Genomic DNA, 20,831 nt, shown 5'->3' on the forward strand with positions numbered 1-20,831 from the left:
AATCTGAGCTTAAATAGATATTTATTCGCTTAATATTTACAGGCAAAATAATTAAAAACTATATTCAACCGATTTTTAATGACAAATAAAACGTTGGGAAAAATATATCGTAAGTTACTTAATATTCTCACAAGCTAATAATAACAAAAAAATACGGAAATCATATATATATTGAACTTTTAATAGATTTAATTGGTTTTTCAATTTTTTAGTAGCTGAATATATGAAACTAGTTCATCTGTCTCATTTCCAAATTGCCATTCACAACGAAACGGGCACACTAAACAGCTGACGCTGCGTGCGAATGCAGAAAAAAACACAGGGACGACGGTGCAAAAGAAGAGGGACTTTATTTTGTTTTCGCCTGGCAATTGAGTAATGGCCGGACTCCTCCATCTGACCAAGCAGTGCAGCATCCACTTACCTGCCCACTTGGGACGCGCGAAATGCTACACCTTCGCTAAGGGAACGGGAACCCACGTGCAGGCAAGAGTGGTGAGTACTCCGGTTCTAGAATGTAGACCCATTTCAAGGCCACATGCCAGACTATCTAGACTAGATTGCGATTTCGTAATTAGGCGTTAAATACGCAATGAATTGGCGGTTTGATTGAGCGGGTATCAGTCTGCGTGTGCGTTGTTTTGGTCCTTTTTCCCATCAACCCCATAAATCCTGAATTAATGCACCACGCTCTGGCTTATTTCGTTGCAGCAAGCTTAGAGATAGACCAAAACAGCGCACACACAGACTAGGATCGGGAATAATGGGTCGCACCCAGCGACGCCGGCTCAAAAGAGCCAAGCAATCTGGAGGGGGTTCCAATTCCCTGCAGGAACTCTACGTTCACCTGCACTCACTCGGCTGGCAGAACCACACTCATCTATCAGCCCAAAACTATGACCAGACTGGACGAGGATTATGCTCTAAACAGGACAGCTTCTCCCCGGAGGACGAGCTCATTCGGCTGCCCATTGGCTGCCTCATCAGCATAGCCACGCTGGAATCGGATGAGGCATTCAAGAGCCTATTCAACAAAGAGCTCTTCGACAAGGACTCCAGGATTTCCTTTCAGGCTCTGGTAGCCTGTTATCTTCTGTACAGCAAACACCTTTTAGAGTGTTCTCTGGAGACGCTCCACACTTTCTACGCCTCCTATTTGGACACCATACCCACGAGCTACTCCACTCCATATTTCTGCTCCATACCCGAGCTGCAGTGCCTGCCGGAATCTCTGCTAGAGCGAACTGTGGCCCAGAATCGCCAGATAAGGGGTTACTTTGAGATAATCAAGAGCCTGGTTCTCAACTGCGATTGCTGTGGAAAGAGCTACGGCCAGGAGATTTGGACACTCGCACAATTTAAATGGGCCTACTTCACCGTGAATACTAGAAGCGTCTACCTCAGCTCCCGCTTTCTCAAAAAGCAGAGCAGTCACTTCCAGGCCCTCATCAGTGGCGACACCAACCTGGCATTGGCTCCCTTCTTGGACCTCTTCAACCACTCCGATAGTGTGCAAACCACGGCGGAGATTGAGGGCCAGGATTACGTCCTCACATTAAAATCTCTTCCGGTCCCCAAGACCAAACCCTATGACCAATTGTTTATCAGCTACGGTGCTCTGTCCAACTTTAAGCTGCTAACAGAGTACGGCTTTTGGCTAAAAGGAAATAAGCACGACTACTTTGAGTTTTCCCTGCTAGACATTGAGCACATGGTTAAGCGGAACAAGGAGCTATCCACGCAGACCTACCACCGGAACATCTTCAAGTTCATCAGGGAGCACAATCTGAACGATCAGATGTTCGTCCACATCGACGACGGTTGCTCTCACAATTTAAAGGTTGTGCTGCACCTAATCTTCAAGCAGCAGTCCTACTTTCCCAACATCCTCAACCAGATTGCCTTCGGTGACGCCGAGCAGTTCGAGGATGTGCAGCCAGAACTGTCCTATCTGGTGTCCTATAAAATAGAGGAGTACGAGATCTTCGGGGGAGAGCTGGATAAACTTCCAAAGCTGACGGAGAGCGGTGCGGTGGCAAGATCCTACCTGCAGGAGTGCGTCCGTTACTTGAGCGACTATCATGCAGCGCATCCTGCAGAATAGAAGTAATCCATATTAAGCATAGATTTCAAATCAGTACAAAGCATTTTGTTGTTCAGGGATTGTAAAAGTAGAAAGCTTTTTTATCTTGAATACTAATTTACCTCTAAGAATTCGAACTAAAGCCCAATTAACATTTGTACTTTTGTAATAAATCCCATAAAACTTTATGCCACCACTTGTAATTGCTCCATTGACCTTTCAGCTGTACTCTTCGCTGGCCAAGGTGGATGATCAGGGGAGCAGCGATGTCAAGCGAAAGAAGATAACCCCGTTTACGCCCACGCCGGGCAGCAAGCTGTTGGGTGGAGTATTCGGCAAGAAGGCCAAAGGTATGTAGGTGACCCAGGAATAGTCCATTAACCCAGCCATTAACCAATGCCGGACTTCCTGCAATTAACCCAGCACACCTGCCGATTCGCAGGCCTTATTATTTAGTACTAGCCTCTCACGCTTTATTCTATTTATTGACTAACCCAAAATTGATTTTGTTTTGTGGACCGAGTACGTTCGTAACCCAAGTCGGTCAACGCCCGTTTGTATTTGTTTGTTTGTTTGTGCGCTTGTTGTGTTGAGCGCCTGTCTGAATTTGGCTGCATCCAAGTGAATCCAATGCAGGTGGAGCCCCAGCAGCAGCGGCAGCAAAAACAACAACGCTACAGCGGCAGCGGCGACTTTACCGCCCACAACAACAGCAATCACGACAATGTCATGTTCATATAGGGGGCGGCAGCGATCGCGGCTCGGGATTGGGCAAGCTGGACGCTCCGGAGGTCACCTCCAAGGATATGCTGCGCGCCATGATGGCCTACATCTGGCCCAAAGAGGATCCACTAGTCAGGAAACGGTGAGTCTGGATATGATTGAGGTAACTTGTTCTTTAAATACATATTTACTATATCCTTGTAGAGTGGGCATTTCCCTGGGTCTTTTAGCTGGCTCCAAGCTGCTGACCGTGTGCGTGCCCTTCTTGTTCAAAGGAGCCGTGGACACGATGACTACGCTGAACATGGACACTGCTCCGGATGCAGTGCTCTCAACAGCCACCGCTCTGATGCTGGGATGCAAGTCTATATACCAGCCTATGTACCAGAATAAATCTTAACTATGTGATCTCCCTAGATGGCATTGCTAGAGCCAGTGCAGCGGGGTTCAACGAGCTGAGGAATGCGGTGTTCGCCAAGGTGGCCCACCACTCGATCCGCAAGATCGCCAGCAATGTGTTCCTGCATCTGCACAACTTGGACTTGGCCTTCCACCTAAACAAACAGACGGGAGCCCTGTCGAAGACCATAGACCGAGGATCGAGGGGCATCAACTTTGTACTCTCCGCCATGGTGTTCAACATTGTGCCCACCATTTTTGAGCTGGCCCTCGTGTCCAGCATCCTGGGAGTGAAATGCGGTCTGGCTTTCGCTGGCGTGAGTATGGGCTGCGTGGGCATCTACGCCGCCTACACGCTGAGTGTAACCCAGTGGCGCACCCAGTTCCGCGTCTACATGAACCAGGCGGAGAACGAGGCCGGCAACAAGGCCGTGGACTCGCTGATTAACTACGAGACGGTCAAGTACTTTAACAACGAAAAGTACGAGGCGGGATGCTACAACGAGGTGCTGAAGAAGTACGAGGCGGCCAGTCTGAAGACCAGCTCCAGTCTGGCGCTGCTCAACTTTGGGCAGAACGCCATCTTCAGCAGTGCCCTCAGTCTGATTATGGTGCTGGCCGCCAAGGAAATTGCCCAGGGCAACATGACAGTGGGCGACTTGGTGATGGTCAACGCCCTGCTCTTCCAGCTCTCGATCCCTCTCGGATTTCTGGGCAGTGTGTACCGCGAAGTGCGTCAGGCCCTGCTGGACATGCAGGCCATGTTCACGCTGATGAACGTGGACAGCAGGATTCAGACGGCGGCCAATGCCCAGCCCCTGTTTGTGGATACCACCAATTCCTCCATCGAGTTCCGTAATGTAAACTTCGAGTACGAGCCGGGCAAGCCCATTTTCCGGGACCTGTCCTTCACCATTCCCGCCGGCAAGAACGTGGCCATTGTGGGTGGCTCTGGCTCGGGTAAATCCTCGATGGTGCGCCTCCTCTTCCGTTTCTTCGAGCCAAACTCTGGCAAGGTGTTGATCGGTGGTCAGGATATTAGCACTGTGGATCTGGAGAGTCTGCGCAAGGTTATTGCTGTGGTGCCTCAGGATTCGGTGCTGTTCCACAACACCATCGAGCACAACATCCACTACGGCAACCTGTCCAAGTCACACGAGGAGGTGGAGAATGCTGCCCGCATGGCGGATCTGCATGACTCCATCATGAGCTGGCCAGCACAGTACTCCACCCAGGTGGGCGAGCGGGGCTTGAAACTGTCCGGTGGCGAGAAGCAGCGCGTTGCCATAGCCAGGGCCATTCTCAAGAACACCCCCATCCTGATCTTCGACGAGGCTACTAGCAGTCTGGACTCGATCACAGAGCATGTGAGTGTTTGGATGCAACTGAACCCAACCGACTGACTTACTCGGTTATCTTTCTTTTGCAGAACATTCTGCAGGCCTTGACCCGCGCCACCTCAGGACGCACCAGCATTTGCATTGCCCACCGTCTCTCCACGGTCAAGGATGCCGACGAAATCCTAGTACTGGAGAATGGACAGTTGGGCGAACGTGGCACCCACTCGGAGCTGCTGAGGCAGAACGGCCTGTATGCCCGTCTCTGGGAGACGCAGACGCAGCAGTTCGACCCCAGTCGGGAGATCAAGGAGGAGGGGCCGACGAAAAAGTCGCGGGGCGTTGCGTAGACGAGGCTCCCACCACCATATGTATGTGTTTGTTCCAAATGTTATAATCTTCCCCTTCGTTTGGCCCAGTCCCTAACCCACAAAATTCACCGTAGAATCCTCCCGGCCCGGAGATTCGCTATTTATAGGTTTAAAGTATCATATTGTGACGTTTGTAAATACAGTTGTAGATATCCGATAAGAGAGTTAGGACGGGATGCGGTACAATATGGAACATTTATTATCAGTTTTATCACCCATACATTCGGATTTATCGCACTGTTACGGTTTTCACATTGTCGGGATTCGTTGGAAAATATATTCTGGATTTCACAATACGTAAAATTCATCAGTTCAAGTATAAATTTACAATAATGTACCCTTATTAAATGCAATTACTTCATGTAAATATTATACCTCGAGATAGTGGAATATCGATGTGGATTTGTGAAGGTATAATTTAGATAAAAATATATTTACCCAAACAAAGTTAAGGCATATAGTCCACTTTCCTTAAGATTTAGTTTTAAAAAGTAATACTGAATGGGTTGATTTAAAATAAGTGAGGTTATTTTAAGTTCGAATCAGGATCAAGTGAAAACCGAAACAGTTCCGATGGTTAGCCTTCACTTTCAATCTCTCTCTTTCACGGCCTGCGGAATGGGCACATCGTAGAGCAAGTGCATCAGGCAGTTGCCAATGTGGCCCAGAAACTGTTGGTAGTTCGCCACCCGATGCTGGAACTCCTGCCACAGTGGCAGGATAGATCGCTCCTCCGTCTGCGGTTTGTCTATCGTGATGCCCTGCTCCAGCATCGTCTTGTTGGTGTATGTAAACAGATACGAAGCAGGTTTCTGGCCAATGGTGGTCACCAAGTGGGTGATGTTGCTCTCCAGACCGATGCTCTTGCCGGCCGTCAAGAAATAGGCCTCTGGATCCCGCTCGTTCCTGTACCGCACGTTTCCCTCGAGGATGGTCAGCGTGCAGTTGATGAGATCCGGGGAGATGAAGTTCGTCAGCGTTAGGCCGGGGAAATCGGCCACGAAGATCACATCGGAGTAGTTGTTCCAGGCCAGCACCTCGGTCTCGATGGTCCGCAACTTGGGACGCATGTGATTCAGTTCGTTCAGCAGTGGTAGCGACCAGGAGGTGCTCTCAAAGGGCGACCACTTGGCGCGGAGGAGATCCACACGCGGATCAAAGGATCGCTGCTGGAAGCGACCATTCATCGAGCACCAAATGTCAAAGTAGATGGAGATGTTTTTCGCCATCTCTGGCTGTCCCTGGCGGAGATTCTCCTCGATGCACTTGGCATACTGGACAGCCATGTCGGCGTACTTCGTCCAGCGATCGTACTCCGTGAAGGCATACGGATTCAAGTTGTGCACCTGCCGACTCTCATTGTCCACCACCTGGATGGAGGTCTGCAGCGTATCGTACGAGTGCACCATCATGTCCCAGGAGTAGCCATACAGCCCATTCGTCCAGTTGTTGAAACCCTTGGTGATGAAGTGAGAGTATGGCAGGAACAGCTGTAGTCCGCAGTAGCCGAGGATAAGGCACGTGCGCAGTCTGGCCAGGATTCCCGGCTTGTTCAGCTCTTCTGTTGGATCTTTCGGCTGGAGCAGGGGAGTCTTCGACCATCTGTTTATCCTCCTGGGCCAGTCGAAGCTGAAGAAGAGCGGCACCTCAGCCAAACAAACCCAGGGAAACATTCCTGTTGTGGGGTAAGTTCGATTAGAATATTGATTTTTTATTGGTTGGTTATATAAATATCAATATGAATATATTTGTTAGGGGGTATAATGATTTTAATTTAAGAGTTCCGTAAAGGAATAACATATATAAAACAGCTATGTATATATATACATATATCCAGCAGGGATAATTATTTAAAAATTGAAGAGTACCTTTCTTAAGGGTTATAATTGTTATTGTTTTTGGGTTCCGTAAAAGCATTATAAATATGTACAACTGCTTTATAAACGAAGTGGTTTCTACATATACTTTTTCACTCACCTATTACAAAGAGTCGGGAGTTCATGAGGTGAAAGCTTAGCATGAAAGGAGTGACCAGCAAGCGCGTCTTCTCCACTGTCATAAAAAAGGCAATGGACAGGTCGAAAAAGGCGGTGAACCAGTGCACGATCAGTAGGTCAATCAGCTCGGGATCAATCACCTGGCGGAATGGAGCAAAGACCCAGTGGTGGCTCAGATTGGACATTGCATAGCCAGATAGCCACTCCAGGGAGAACTTCTTCAGACCTGCATACGTGTACAAAACGAAGAACTGAAATTTAATGATGAAGTAGTTCCAGTAGGGAATACAGCGACTCCTCCGGGGATTTAGCCAGCTGTCCAGGGAGCTGGAAGATAGGAAGGGGTTAGATATATTTTAATTCCAAAGATTTAAGAGCTAATCAGACCAGTAGGATTCCGCCTTGGTGAAGAGCAGCAAGATCCCCACCAGACCGAAGAGATAGCTGTGGTTGTTCCACGTCGGCTTGTCCAGCAGGAAGATGTACCAGTAGGGAACCAGGAAGGCCAGGCAGCTAGTCCGGAATCGGTAGCCCAGCATGATGCCCAAGGCGCCCAGCCACATGCACAGGTAGACGCAGCCCATCAGCGGGTAGGCCAATGCCCGCATCCCGTTGAAGAGTGGGAAATGACAGTGGAGCGGATCTTGGAATCGCACATCCAGCTGCCCACCGCCTCGCTCCTCTGCAATGTCAACGAGCATGGCTGCTCCATAGAGCAACCTGAAGATGCCCAAGGCTGCTCCATCCACTGGTCTCTGTAGCCAGCTGCTAAATCGGGACAAACTGGAGAAATTCCTGGGGTCGTGACCTAGGCAATCTCTGAAAAATTTGTTCAGGAGGGAGGGGTCTTTGGCATCTGGGGGAGCTACTTCTGTGGCGGATTTTTCCGTAGACCTGGGAAGATCTTTATCCTGGGTAGAGTCCTCTGTGGTACTGGATTTCGTGGGCACCTTTCGTTTTGAGTTGGCCATTGTGCTTATTCTGAAAATAATATGTATGGAGAGCAGCCCGAAATTTTTAAAGATTCTATGAAAATTGTATACGTACAACTATTGTCTACCCCTTCTCATTAATGAGTATTAGATCTGAAATTGTACTCTCGACTCATTCCAAGTTTTTAAAACTCGTATATATTACTAAGACATAAGTCCTCATAGAGTCCTTGTAGTTTTACTTTAATCTGAAATTCTATCTATTAAAAAAATCCCGTCTATCATCAGTACGTTTTCAAATCATGCATATTAAATATGGCATTTTTTCTTGAGTATAGAACGTAGTTTCCAAAACCCAAAGATCCATCCACTTCTTCCTTTTCAGTATTTAATTTTTTTGTAGAATTTATTGAAAAAGTTGACATAAATACATGCATGCATATTGGTTGTATACTAAATATATAATATATGTGTTTTACATTTCGTTTGCTGACTCTTGCGTAAATATCTACGGTTCTGTTCGGATCGTTATCGCTGGCGTGGAGCCCACGGAAAATATTGCTGTCGGGTTGGTGTAAAAAAATAGATCAATTACGAAATGTACATCCATTATACTCGGTCAGTGAGTTATTATTGCAACGGATTTGCCCAGCATCGTTTCGTCTCGAGTCCTGAACGTGTTGTGGTGACTGGGAGTCCTTATATCCATGATATGAAACATCGGGAACTCCCGTCGAAAACGCAAATACATGTATACTTTCGATCTGAATTTGAATGGGTTTCTAGCTGCTGGCCAGTGTCCTGTGCAGTGGTTCGCAAAATGTCCAAACGTTTTTGGGAACAGGAACAAGCTTTGAAAATGCCTCAAACTACATACATATACGAATACAATATAAATATAAGCCGTCGTCTGCTTGAATATACGATTTTTTGTTTTTGATATTGGTTACGGTTAAGTACTTAATGTGATAGGTGTCGCACACGCGTCGTAATAAAGTTTCTATCGATTTGGAGAAAGTATAACGATCTGGGTTTGAAATTTGAATTCTCGAATATTTCTAGTCCCCGGAAGTGAGTTTGGAAATCAAAAGGAAAGTTCATAATTTCGGTGCCTGGTTAGTAAATGGTTTAAATACGCGCCTGAATAATCATTATTTCTCGGTTTCTCAGTGTGTGTGTTTAAGTACGTTTAGTTTGGGTTTTCTTAGGATTTCTCTCGTTTTGTTTTCGGTTTTACTTTAATTTAAGTACGACAGTTATGCATAAATGACTAATATTTTTGCTTCACATCTATTTTACTTGTGAGTTTTGCCATTAAAATACTTTTGGTTTTCATTATCGATTTCATGTTCGTTATTTACGCAACGCTAAAACATTTTAAAATGCATTTTCAAAGTTAATTCAATAAATATGCTTGTTGTTGGTTTTCCATTAGATAGGTTCTGTAAGCTTTTAAAGATCTAGACAATGTTTTCGAGTGTCGAAAATTAGCATACAACGGGGGGCACATAGTTGCTCCTCCTTGCTCCGCCTGCTGCCCTGCTGCTCCATCAATGCCCAAGGGATTAGAGGGGGAATCCGCTGTGTAGTTGCAGTCCATGTAGCAACCCTTGGGTGCCAGGTCGCGATGCAGTTCCTCCTCCTCCTCCGCTTATCCTCTCCCTGCGCAGGCGCACTCCCTCCTTTTTGGCTACTGCCTCTCCAGCTGCTGCTCCTCCCAACCATCCCAATCCTTACTGCTTCACCCTCGCCCGGTCACCGCTCTCCCGGCCGCCGGGCCCGTCCCTCTAGAGGCGGTTCTGGTTCAGCTGGGAGCGCGGAGTGAAGGGGCTGACCATCACGCCGCTGGGCCAGATGGCCTCGTTGAACAGCTCGTTGAAGCGGTAGTCCGGTATGGAGATCTTGAACTTGCAGTACGACAACTGCGACAGGTTGGCATCGTTCTTCACCAGCTTGGTGCATTTGACCAGGTTCTTGTTGATCTTCAGCTCCTCGGCCAGGTGATCGATCACATCCTCCTCGCTAGTGTTCGTGGCGAACTTGCCCACCTGCACCCATCGCCCGTAGTCGCAAACGACCTGCAATCGATCGGAATTGCAGTTGTTCCCCACCACGATGAGGTTGTTCTGCTGCGGATGCTTCTTCCCATCCAGACCGCCGGCCATTCCACCGCCACCCACGCCGGCTGCACTGGCGCCCAGAGCCTGGAGCGGCTGATTTCCGAACTGGAAGTACTGCTGGTACATCCGGCCCTGGATCTGGTTGACCCCGTTGCACACCTTGTTGACCTTCTCCTCGATGGTGTGCAGCTTGGCGGCGAAGGAGCGCGGCGATTGGTTCTTGCACTCGTCGCAGTGGAAGGATATCATGGGGTTCTTCTGGATCGCCTCGAAGACCGCATCGTCTATGTTCACGCACGTGCGGTGGAACCTCCGCCGGCAGTCCTCGCCACTGCATCCGATGCTCGTGGCGGCCGCCTCCTTGGCGACGATCGATTTTTTGCACTTGGGGCAGTTGTTGTTGTCGGCCATGGTGATAAGCTAGTGATTCCGCTTCTGATTCTGATTCCACCAACTTTTTTCAGCCGTTGGCCGTTTCGCAGACGGAAAAAGAGAATTCGAACTTCCAGGAAAGACACACGCACACAGTGGAGTCGCAGTCTCACACACACACAGAGTACAGTGGGTATTTGGTATATACACTACGGCGAGGCAACAACAATAACAATAAGCGAGAAATTCGAGCGAAAGTCAAGTCGCCTCCTCTCTCCGCTCCGCCCTCTCTTGTGTAGAGTGTGTGTTGGCTGTGTGTGTGTGCGGGAAGAGTGCTGAAATCGGAAAAGAGAAAATCACGCAGGCGACCGAAAACTTGACAACCGAACGCTCCGAAGTTTGCAGACTGACTGTGCCGCCGATTCCGATTCGGATTTGGTTTCGGATTCGATTCGGATATGGATTCAGTTTCGGGCTCTCCAAATACATATGCAAACACAACACATAACACACAACCCCCGAGAAAGCTGCCACGTCAGGGGTGGTTTTAACCACTATTCTCGCCATATGATTACGCCAACAAAGTCGGCTGGCAACCAGTTTTGTTTGGACTGCACCCACCCTGTTTGGACCTAGTTGAGATTGGGCCCCTCTGCACGACAGTGTTGAAAATAGCGGGTAATTGTTGAGGAAGGATATTTTAGGCACCTTCCAAAGCTATTTTACCTTTGATTTAAGCTCTGTCTTGGGGCCCTCTTAACTGTAAGTTCAAATTTTTTCATTCAAATCTGATAGCAAATGGACATTTCTGTTAGGTTTTATTTGACCGGTAAAAATGATCTTAAAATGAAAATACAACAAATGCCCCTTTAGTGATCTTAGTGTCAGATAGTTTTATAATAATATAACATTTGGTTTTAAGAAAACAAATTTTATGTTTATAAACTGGTCAAAAACCTTAGTGTACTTAAGTTTTTCGCCAGAAATTTAAAAGTACTTTACCAAAAAGTCATAAACACCCTAAGATCACTATTCACTATGTTAATATCTAAAATCAGTTATGTTGGTTATGATAAACACTACTACATTTTATAATTTTAACAAAGAAAATTAAGTCTTTTACTAGACAGAACTCCAAAGTTGTACTTATGATTTCAGTAAAAACGTTCATAAAGAAAGATTCTTATAATAATGACTTTTATAACCTACGTTTTAACTTTACAAATAAAACTTACTAGAATGTGTTTAAGCACAGTCACTTTCTTTATACGAGATAACACTTTTGCAAAACTTTTCACAATGCATATAAAAATAAATACTTTGAAGAGCTTTACTTACTTTGTATTGTTATTGCCAGTTAATATGAAAATGGGGTCAGCTTGACCCGACGAGTCGTTAAGACAAATCCTCGGCTTACAATCAGCTTTTCTCCGCCTGCAACTGGCTTATAAAGCCATTAATCAATCTCACACGCGTAATTTGTTGCACTTTAATCAGTAATTGGAGCCATTAACCTGCAACCTGCAGCCTGCTCTCTGCTGAGGGCAACTTGCAACAGTTGGCCGTTTCCCGGATGAACTCTCACCTCGCGGACGCAGCGACTGGGAAATGGGAATCGGAATCGCGAGCAACACGGTCCGCCAACTGAGGCTGTGCGCAAAAGCTGCGCCGTATTTATACGCCACTCTGCTCCGCTCGGAGATGCCTCCGCATCCGTGTCCACGTCCCTTGCCGTAATCCCTGGAGTCGCAGGGGGGATGATGACGGGTGGGCGAGTGTTGTGGGCGGAGGCGGGGGTGTTTGCGCATGTCCTTGCCGGGAAATGGCGAAGTTAATAATAATAAACAAGTAAATTTCCGTTGACCGAGTGTTACGGCATTAAGTTTACCAGGCTTAGCAAAAGTAATACCTTCATATAAACGTTATTTTATATCAATTTAAAGAAAACAATTTTATAATATATAACAACCAATAATTTTATTTATTTATTTATTCTCAGGCTAAAAGGCAATTGAGAAATTACCTATAGCCTATGCTTTTCATTGTAGCTATAGCTACTGTGGCCTTAAGCTACGTTTGTTATATACAATTTACATTTTTACATATAGACTGTGTCTAGAACAACCAATAATATTTGATACCAATCTACAGAAACATATATATATATATATATATAATGATATGATATTTATGTTTTTATATTTATTTTTAAGGGACCCTCTTTAATCTATCGAAATTATTAAGATTTTTACTGACTAGAGAATTATGGTATTTTAAGAGTAAAAAATATGAAATTTAAAAAAAATATAATTTGGTTATGTTAAGTAACTTTTCAAATACAAAACAATATACCCCTAGTGAATATTCACAGGGTGTTAAAATGGCAGGAAAAATGCAAATAAAATTTGCAGGTGTTGCGGCAGCAGCTGGGCGCTTCGCAGCTGTTATTGTTTGCCATCCGCCTCCAGGATTTGGCTGGCGGACACCTCCGGTAATTGGGTTTCATTAAGTGCTGGCTGGGATCCCGGGTTCAAGGAGCAACTGGGGCATCGAAGGGTGATGTTGCCGTTTCCTTTGTGGGCCCTTGTTAGCGCTGCTCCAATTTCGCCGTCGCCTTCATTGTCAATAGATTTTAATCAGGTGTGGCAAGTGTGGTAAACAGGCGCCCTTCGCTCCCCCACTTGCCTTTTCCGAGGTATAAATGTAGGCTTCCCCACCGCAGACGGGTTTTGGTTTCCATTATCCTGTTTGTTATTTATGTATGCAGCCACGTGGGTTCGGTTGGGCTATCGAAGCGTATCCCTTCCCATAGTCAAGTGCGCAATTTGGCTAGCCGAGCGCTGGATAGTATGCTACACTTTTTGTGTGATCCTATTTTTAGGCTGCGCTCCCTTTGTTGCTTAATTTGGGAATTAATTCGGTCCCAGGTAACAATTAAAGCTAACATGGTTAGAGGAAGAGTTCCCATAACTTTATTATGTCCTGAAAAATTTATATCGGTCCACTAGCTTGATTCTTGTATAGGTAATCAGTGTTTAAATAAAGTATTTACTGTTGAAACACACAATTAGATAGTAATAAGTATTGACTTAATAAAACCTGAAATACTATACGTCGTTTTTAGGAACCCAATAAAAGATAATATATTCTTACCAATCCATAACCTTTTGTCCGCTCCCGATTTTAAAAGAAAACGCTACGACATTATTTTTATTTATTTATTTAAATAATTATGTATTTTCGGGGTGCAATTAATCATTAAATTAATTAGTAATATTATTGTTTATATACGGTTCATATATATATACTCTCATTTGCCGTCTGTTGTTTTTGGGGATTCTTATAGAGTTTTTCTTTGTTTTGTGTGTCCGTCTTTGTTTTAGTACGGGGATTACTTGCTCCGCCGCCCCAAGGGTTCGGGAATATCGCAGTGCAATGTTAGGAACCCTGTGGGTTCTCCGTTCTCCGGGTGTTTTTCTTAGGTCTTTTTGTGTATACAATTGTTTTCTTATTTCCCTTTTTGTTTTGTTAAAATCCAAACAAAAATCGAAACGCTTTTCTAAACATTTGTCATTGGTTATTACATACATATATTGATTTATATCTGTTAATGGTTATATGCATGTGAAGTGTCTGGTTGAGTCTGAGATGGACATTGAACGAGATTCTAATAAGCTTTAAGGGCGACATATTGTACACGCTACGAATATTGCTAAAAATACCTGCATTCGGATTTGGATTTACTTCGTTTTCTCCCATTTAATCTCTTTGGTTTTTCATTAATTAATTTTTTCGATTTGTTCGTGCCCCAAAATTGGTTGGTAGGCAAAGCACTTTGGGCAGGCGCTTGTAGAATCAATTAGTTAATACATTAATCGTAGTTATAGGTTGTATATATTCAGAACAAGTTGAGTACAATATGTGCTACGAGTGTTGTCTCAAAGTTATTTCTGCTTCTGATCGGTTATGAGGGGGTTATGGTTATGGATTTGGGGATGGGGAATCGGGGATCGGGTGGAGTGTGTGAGATCTAAATATCATATCGTTACATACACGTACATATATATGCTCTAAGTACCGCCGCGTCTATTACTCGTAACATTGAAATATACAAACATATGTCGTCGAGCTAAGTAAATCAATAAATCCTTTGGATAACCAACGTATTGTGTGTCTAGCGCTTAATTTAATCGTTGAACTGTCTGGTTTCATCTTTCAATCGAAACTGTTTTTCAAACACAACAGTAATGATTGCACATAAACATAATTCTGCAAACAAAATCGCTTTGTATATTTTGACTAGACTTTAGGTTTCTGGTTTCTTTCCCACTTTTTTGTTTTTTTCAGCCGACTACACTTGCTCTATATATAAGTAAAGTTCCATGAATACATTTTTAACTGTCAATCTTATATGGCCTGTCGATTTCAAACATCTTTTTGGATTATACATTTCGAATATTCATATTTGCGTAACTTTACTTAGGAACAAAGCTGAGATTTCTTTGGTTTTGGGTCTTGTTCCGAAATAGTTGACTTTCGTTTTAGTTTTTTTTTGTTTTGTCTAGTTGATTTGCTAAGGAAACTGAGTTCAAAGAGCTGCGAACATCGGGAAGCGACCGCCTGTCCTCCTGCTTCCACTGGCGCTCCTTGTTGCCAGTGCAGCGCAGAGATCCAAGTTCCATATTTCCATATTGGGTAGTACGTGGTTTAGAGAGTCACTCGTAATATTCAAGTTCCATATATTTGTATTTTTATATTTTGTATTTATATTTATATATACCGTTTTCTTTTATTTTATGCATGAAATAATGTAACCATAAACAAATTAGCAACAACTTTAATTTGTCCGGAGCGTCTTCTTTAGATTTAGTATTAATATTATGACGTAAGTTACTTAAAACCTCTCACACCAACTCGTGCACATCGATCGTCTAAGTGGAAATTATTATTGAGTTTTCATTGCAATTCTCGAGATTTTCTAGTTTAACTGAGTTTTCCTTTGTTTTTAATCTGGTTTCGCCCGCCTTCTTGGGGAGGGGGCATGTTTTTAATCGAGAAGCGTTCGTCCTTTCAGCGAGATTGCTTATACGCCGCCGTGGTCGCCAGCTCCTGCTGCCCCGCCGTCCGATCCTCCTGCTCCTGCCCCATCCACCAGCGACGACTGTCCTCCGGCGGGCTGCTGCGGCGGCGGCGGCGGTGGCTGCATGTACTGTGGGGGGTACTGGTACTGAGGCGGCTGCTCCCCGCCTATGAGGCCAAGTTTATCTGTTTCAGGGAGATAATCCAAGAATTAATGGGGTAAAACACAAGGTGCTTCAGCTCTCTTTAGCCAATCTCAGACATCGATACACGAGTATACGCCATAAATATTACACTTCAATGGTTAAAAGCTCACTCATGATGGGATAATAATATAGCAATATAGTGGACATGGGATGTGGACAATGGGACAACTGCATCGAACGAATATCAATATAGTTATGTACATTTAGGCAGTCACAGAAAGCTGTCTTCCCTTAAAACCTCCTCAAGGAGAAGTCCTTTCGCTCTTTTTAGTGCATTAAACTTAGGCCAATTCCAAAACACATACAACATTGGAAAATTAAAGAACCATAAAATAATATAGTACTAATCACACAAAGACATCGATTAACTCACATACATGCGGCTAAGGCTCACTGTAAACGATGCAGCAGCAGTTCGTAAATTGGAAATGCTGCATCGTTTACACTCAGCATGAAATAATAGAAAATCAGGGGAACAGCAGAAACGGAAAGAAGCGCAGGTGTCAAATTACTGGGTATGATAATTTGCATTGATATGTTGCCGTTTTGTTTTTACTTTTTTGCTTACAGTGTATCAGATTAGATCGATTTTGTCAATGGATTCAAATAGAGAGTGTGATTAATTTTGACTATGGTTCTACGGATGCGGCTTTTGGTGGTTAATCGATGGCTGATTAGTTTCTGTTGTTGCTGTTCGGTTGGTGGTTTTCAAGAGAGATCGTGAGCGGTTCTATTGTCCAGTCGCCACTTCATCCGACGGACTCTGTGGTTGTTCGGTCAATTTCTCGGCCAATGGTTTCTCGAGTGTCGGTGGTTCGGATTTTTGATTTTGTGTATGGTGGTGTGGTTGTAGTTGTTGTTGTTGTTGTTGTAGTTGTAGTTGTTGTGGTGGTGGTGGTGCTGATTCTGGTGCAGTTGCCGAAGCCGGAGCCACCTGCTGCTGCAAGGCAGGAGGCTGCGGAGCAGCATTATCATCCGACATGTACGGTTCTACGAGAAATTGTTTCGGTGAGTTTATGTTTTTGATTTGCTCCAAAACAGATATAGTTGATAAAAAAACTTAAAACCAATAGAAATTTTGAGTCATGTACAAGAAATGATTTCTTCAACGGGTGCACCTAGCGATAAACGTGGCGTATGAGTAATAAATAAAAGTTTGCTCTCGCTTTTTACCTCACACACAAAGTGTTATTTTGGGGTAAATTGTTTTGCTTATGGTTAAGAAAATTGTACAAAGCTAAAGCTCTTTCAGTGTATATTTATTCTTCGTCTTTCTCTGTAATTGTTTAAAAATATGGTTCGGTGTATAGAAAGAGTGTATCAAATCAGGGTGAAAAGTGAAAACATTTAAAAAACAGAGGTAAAGCAAGTAGAATATGGCAGTACTTTATGCTTTTGCTGTGGTTCAGTGGTACAAGTAAGGCTAGCTTTTTCGAAGGCCGTTTGCGGTTTTGAGTTGAGACTTAGTATCGAGTAACGAGTTTCAAGAAGGTACTACGTTTACTGGGGAACTGGATTCGAGTTTTTTGTATATATTTTACAAAGGACATTTGGCACAATCGTGTGTCTGTGGTTGTGGTGCTGCTGCCAATATCAGAACGAAACAAACGAAAAACGAATACGGATACGGATAACGAAACACTGAACAAACCACAAACTTTACGATTACTGCTTACGGGAGTTACGCTAGCTATTTGGAACTTAAGGTCCTACGGTCAAGGCTAACGGGTACAAACGGATATCGTCGGTCCATCTCCACCACACAGGTTGCCACTTCTCGGGAGAGCCGCAATCCACATGGACAGAGATCAGAGATCCGATATCCGGAGTGATCACAACTTGATTACGGGTTGGGCAAACGGCAACGGAACGATAACAACACACAACACGACTTTCAGTGGGCATCAAATCAAATCATTACCGAACCTGTGCGTATGCTCGTATGGAACCAGATGATGTTGGGCTTGGGCATATATATAGTACAATACAAATATACCGCATTTAGTTATTGTTCTAGTGGTGGTTGAAGCGCATGACATGATATGAGATCGATCGATCTATATAGTTATGGAAATTTCGCAAGGCATCTAGGTCGAATCGGTTGAGCGAACGATCAGTTGGACTGTGAGTTCGGAGCTCTACTCATAGCGGTTGTAAATGAGTCTGAATTTGGTTTCGATTTTTTGTTCGATTGGTTCTTATTGGGTTGATTGATTGACTTTTGATTTGGTTTCGATTTGCATTGCATTGCGGCTAAGTTACTAGTTTCTTATGGAATAGTTAGTTAGCAATCTACATAAAGTTACCTAGAGAAAAAAAGGCGGAATTAAGAACGGAATTTAGATTCGGTGTGTAGAGAAACGAAAGCAGTAAACCAAGGCAAACTCAAAAGACAAACATAACTGGAAAATCTTGAGAGTATCTTTTCGGTTCTGTGTGTGGATGAGTCGACTGGTTGTGGGGGTCAGTGTCTCTCGGGGGAGTGTGTCCCGGTAATGAGTGTACGAAGTCGGGCTAGGATCTACCAACTTACTTGCAATAATGCCCACGACAACCAGGCCAATCACGCCCATGATGATCATCATCTGTGTGGAGAAAAGCAATGTTAGAAGTCGGTTTTACAGAGGGTATAGTTATTGCATAGCCACCTTCAAGTTCTGGAGCCAGAATTTCCTCTTAAGCTTGCCCGCCTGCTGCTCAAACTGCGAGGCACCTTGCTGCAAGGCATCGGCACGATCGTCCAGCTCCGACAGCTTGCTGTCACGCTCCAGCACCTTCTCCACATTCGTGCGCATGATGTCCACGACCTAATCGGGAATAAAAGAATTTAATTATTTAAAATGTTGTACGTGGAACCGCGTTCCCATACTACTGATCATAGTGTTCTAGGTCATCCGGTTTTCAATAAAGTCATTCTTATCAATCCCACAACTTACCTCATCGACCTGCGCCTGCGTCTGCTGCAGACGCTTCTGTGCCGCAATCTGCTGCGGATTGTGTGGTCCACCCACAATCTCGCCATCGCCCCCCTCTCCGGCCGGAGCTCCGGCATTTGGTGGTGCATCACCAGCTGGTGCAGCGTCCGCCCTACGGGATGTAAGGTCATCATTAGTCATTCGAACGTTGGAAAGGACGAAAATAGCAAGGACCAAGACTAATCAACTCCCAACGGGGGCTCTCAAATTGAATACATCACTTAAATTACACAAAGAGTGGGTGTTCGGGTGGGGGCTTATACGGTAGGACTATAGTTTCTAGCTTTAATCGAAACATCTCGAAGATACGTGTGGGCTATATAGACAGTGCTGGAGTATATTTCTAGCCAGCTACCCTTTGACTAAGGAGCACACTTACGGTTCCTTGTTCTTGTCTTTCTTGCCCATCTTAGACCCCCAAACTTAGACCTTTACCTTGTCCTTTGAGCTCTGCGGGGGCCAAAGGAAGGGAAGTTATTAATCTTAAATAATAATGCAATTTTTAGTTTAAGTTTTACTACGATGGTTGTTTAGTAAAGTTGTAAGGATCTTAGGTTAAATGATTATTATTCTAATATTACTTGAGCCTATGTTTAAAATGTTAAATGTTCTTGTCAAAATGTCTATTCGAAACAATTGCCTTTGGTTATTTGCCCACAAAGAAAAACAAATCAATATCTGAACGCTACCCCTAAAACCGGCAACATTGGATTTGCTTATATAGGAGATTATTTTTAGAACTGTCAATTTTGCCTGGAAGTTAAATATCTTGGGAATGGAAATGGACATGAAAGTAATACTATGTATTGTTGTAGCATTTTTATTACTCATACTTAAAGTGGTTTTAAAGAAACCCAAATAGGTGCAACTGAGTTTGCATGTCCTGACTCACTAGTGCGAAACGTGTTTTTATTGATTTTGCGGTGTGAGAGACTTGGCCATGTGATGCGGCAACGTCATCGCCAAGTGAATCATGACTAGTGAACCGAAATGGCGGCTGCAGCTGCTCTGGTTCTGGCTCTCCGGTTCGGGTTTCCTTTGTATGTTTTACGAGTCTGGTCCACTTGGACGAATGACAAATGAAATGGGCGACCCATGGTGCGTATACTTAATGCGGCTATCAAATGAGCATTCCCTCTGTGCGAAAACCCAAAGGGGGGAATCCCCAGTCCCCCATTCCCCCGCCGGAAAGGCAAATCGATAATGTCCATCCACTTACATGGCTCTGGTGACTGTGTGGCTGTGGCTGTAGTCGGTTGGTGGACCTGTGGTGGCCTCAACAAATTCGGCTGGCGATGATTAGGATGAAGGTACTCTGTGCACTTGGCCTCTTTCGCTGTCCTCCACTGCCGCAGGTCGGGATGGAGGTGGACTGTGGGTGTGGGTGGTGGGTGGTGGTGCAGCTGAACTCTGTTTCGTTGTTTTTGTTCAAGAGGGTTGCGCTCTCAGTGCCGCCCGCTTTCTCTCACTCTCTCTTTCGCTCTTTAGCTCTTCCGCCAGAGCTTTTTCGCCCCCAGTCGTCAATGAAAATTCACTCCACTCCACGGGGGGATTGGCTGGATCTGGAACTGGGCGATGTGTATGTGTGTGTGTGCGGGTAACACTTGCCACGACAGCCTTTCGCAGGAATTTTCTGGCTCAGCGCTGAAACTGCTGCTGAATAGAGTGCGAAAATAGTTGCAATACTATTTTTAGTATATCGGTTAGTACTTGAAACTGTGTGCTATGGGCTGTTCTATTCAAGGACCAAAGAGGGCAATTTGGAGGGCAGCAACACGCCCACCTAGATGGGCATGCACTTCCCTATTTCCGTTGCCTACCCCCAGGGGCACTTAAAACTATCTTCAAACTGCAAAACGTTTTAAAAATAATTTCAAGTGTCCAACTGGTCTCGGGCTGAAAAAAAGAAAAATCAATGAAATTCTGCACGTCAAAGGTTTTGACTGCCTTGGGTCGACGTTATTAGCTCGATTTTCCTGTTCCTCAATCAACTATTTTAGCACTCTTGATGAGCAACACATTAACTACAAATCGCACAGCTATAGTTTAGAAAAAACTATGCTTAAATAATATTCTTAGAATTATTTTACGCAGCACAAGGAAAATTTTCACTTACGACGTTTTTGGCCAACTGCGAAAACTTGCAGCTTTCCTAACTGTTATGTGTATTTGGGGAAAAAGCTGCCTGGATGGTCAGCAGCGAATGGTATTCCAGCGAGAAGCTTTTCCTTGGCGAT

The 20,831-nt window shown here is 44.6% G+C and overlaps 5 protein-coding genes across 14 annotated transcripts; 2 read left to right on the forward strand and 3 right to left on the reverse strand.

The window, feature by feature from the left end:
* The first annotated feature begins 352 nt into the window (after positions 1-352).
* Positions 353-5,073, forward strand: ABCB7 (ATP binding cassette subfamily B member 7). 2 transcript variants are annotated; one of them, XM_017078265.4, is made up of 6 exons: positions 353-495; positions 2,307-2,433; positions 2,720-2,948; positions 3,011-3,165; positions 3,224-4,572; positions 4,635-5,073. In XM_017078265.4, exons 1-6 carry the CDS (start codon positions 379-381, stop codon positions 4,890-4,892), a joined length of 2,235 nt encoding a protein of 744 aa, XP_016933754.2. In that variant the 5' UTR covers positions 353-378; the 3' UTR covers positions 4,893-5,073. The 2 variants fall into 2 exon arrangements, with proteins under 2 accessions (XP_016933754.2, XP_016933755.2); XM_017078266.4 differs by having other exon boundaries at positions 2,825-2,948.
* LOC108012825 (SET domain-containing protein 4) lies at positions 354-2,433 on the forward strand. 2 transcript variants are annotated; one of them, XM_017078275.4, is made up of 3 exons: positions 354-495; positions 712-2,106; positions 2,307-2,433. In XM_017078275.4, exon 2 carries the CDS (start codon positions 764-766, stop codon positions 2,102-2,104), a length of 1,341 nt encoding a protein of 446 aa, XP_016933764.2. In that variant the 5' UTR covers positions 354-495; positions 712-763; the 3' UTR covers positions 2,105-2,106; positions 2,307-2,433. The 2 variants fall into 2 exon arrangements, with proteins under 2 accessions (XP_016933764.2, XP_016933763.2); XM_017078274.4 differs by lacking the exon at positions 2,307-2,433 and having other exon boundaries at positions 712-2,271.
* Positions 5,074-5,089: 16 nt separating the features above from the next.
* GC (gamma-glutamyl carboxylase) lies at positions 5,090-11,968 on the reverse strand. 3 transcript variants are annotated; one of them, XM_017078268.4, is made up of 4 exons: positions 11,673-11,968; positions 7,298-7,891; positions 6,891-7,237; positions 5,090-6,588 (listed from the first exon to the last, which is right to left on the reverse strand). In XM_017078268.4, the coding sequence occupies exons 2-4, from the start codon at positions 7,879-7,881 to the stop codon at positions 5,504-5,506; spliced, it is 2,016 nt and encodes a 671-aa protein (XP_016933757.2). In that variant the 5' UTR covers positions 7,882-7,891; positions 11,673-11,968; the 3' UTR covers positions 5,090-5,503. The 3 variants fall into 3 exon arrangements, with proteins under 3 accessions (XP_016933757.2, XP_016933759.2, XP_016933758.2); XM_017078270.4 differs by lacking the exon at positions 11,673-11,968 and adding an exon at positions 7,958-8,097; XM_017078269.4 differs by lacking the exon at positions 11,673-11,968 and having other exon boundaries at positions 7,298-8,097.
* LOC108012826 (uncharacterized) lies at positions 8,230-10,756 on the reverse strand. The gene has a single exon (XM_017078276.4). The coding sequence runs from the start codon at positions 10,371-10,373 to the stop codon at positions 9,630-9,632; it is 744 nt and encodes a 247-aa protein (XP_016933765.2). The 5' UTR covers positions 10,374-10,756; the 3' UTR covers positions 8,230-9,629.
* A 1,570-nt stretch (positions 11,969-13,538) lies between the features above and the next one.
* On the reverse strand, positions 13,539-20,816 carry nSyb (neuronal Synaptobrevin). 6 transcript variants are annotated; one of them, XR_001767587.4, is made up of 8 exons: positions 20,711-20,816; positions 19,814-20,247; positions 18,974-19,044; positions 18,556-18,706; positions 18,268-18,426; positions 18,153-18,204; positions 16,793-16,895; positions 13,539-15,599 (listed from the first exon to the last, which is right to left on the reverse strand). XR_001767587.4 is itself a non-coding variant. In XM_017078423.4 (7 exons), the coding sequence occupies exons 3-7, from the start codon at positions 19,000-19,002 to the stop codon at positions 15,418-15,420; spliced, it is 573 nt and encodes a 190-aa protein (XP_016933912.1). In that variant the 5' UTR covers positions 19,003-19,044; positions 19,814-20,247; positions 20,711-20,816; the 3' UTR covers positions 13,539-15,417. The 6 variants fall into 6 exon arrangements, 2 of the variants coding, with proteins under 2 accessions (XP_016933912.1, XP_070852613.1); XR_010653994.2 differs by lacking the exon at positions 16,793-16,895 and adding an exon at positions 16,188-16,609 and having other exon boundaries at positions 15,457-15,599; XM_017078423.4 differs by lacking the exon at positions 16,793-16,895.
* Between the last annotated feature and the right edge of the window lie 15 nt (positions 20,817-20,831).

This window comes from Drosophila suzukii, chromosome 3, assembly GCF_043229965.1.
Source record: "Drosophila suzukii chromosome 3, CBGP_Dsuzu_IsoJpt1.0, whole genome shotgun sequence".
Lineage (NCBI taxonomy): Eukaryota > Metazoa > Arthropoda > Insecta > Diptera > Drosophilidae > Drosophila > Drosophila suzukii.

What these genes read in the sequence shown, in the direction of transcription:
- ABCB7 (XM_017078265.4), top strand. Translation starts at nt 379, where the DNA reads ATGGCCGGACTCCTCCATCTGACCAAGCAGTGCAGCATCCACTTACCT. An exon ending in CCCACGTGCAGGCAAGAGTG is followed by an intron (nt 496 to 2,306) that starts GTGAGTACTCCG and finishes TTGACCTTTCAG; the next exon opens with CTGTACTCTTCGCTGGCCAA. An exon ending in ATTCGGCAAGAAGGCCAAAG is followed by an intron (nt 2,434 to 2,719) that starts GTATGTAGGTGA and finishes AATCCAATGCAG; the next exon opens with GTGGAGCCCCAGCAGCAGCG.
- LOC108012825 (XM_017078275.4), top strand. Translation starts at nt 764, where the DNA reads ATGGGTCGCACCCAGCGACGCCGGCTCAAAAGAGCCAAGCAATCTGGA.
- GC (XM_017078268.4), bottom strand. Translation starts at nt 7,881, where the DNA reads ATGGCCAACTCAAAACGAAAGGTGCCCACGAAATCCAGTACCACAGAG. An exon ending in ACCAAGGCGGAATCCTACTG is followed by an intron (nt 7,238 to 7,297) that starts GTCTGATTAGCT and finishes CCTATCTTCCAG; the next exon opens with CTCCCTGGACAGCTGGCTAA. An exon ending in CTCCCGACTCTTTGTAATAG is followed by an intron (nt 6,589 to 6,890) that starts GTGAGTGAAAAA and finishes ACCCCACAACAG; the next exon opens with GAATGTTTCCCTGGGTTTGT.
- LOC108012826 (XM_017078276.4), bottom strand. Translation starts at nt 10,373, where the DNA reads ATGGCCGACAACAACAACTGCCCCAAGTGCAAAAAATCGATCGTCGCC.
- nSyb (XM_017078423.4), bottom strand. Translation starts at nt 19,002, where the DNA reads ATGGGCAAGAAAGACAAGAACAAGGAACC. An exon ending in AAAGACAAGAACAAGGAACC is followed by an intron (nt 18,707 to 18,973) that starts GTAAGTGTGCTC and finishes TACATCCCGTAG; the next exon opens with GGCGGACGCTGCACCAGCTG. An exon ending in CGCAGGCGCAGGTCGATGAG is followed by an intron (nt 18,427 to 18,555) that starts GTAAGTTGTGGG and finishes ATTCCCGATTAG; the next exon opens with GTCGTGGACATCATGCGCAC.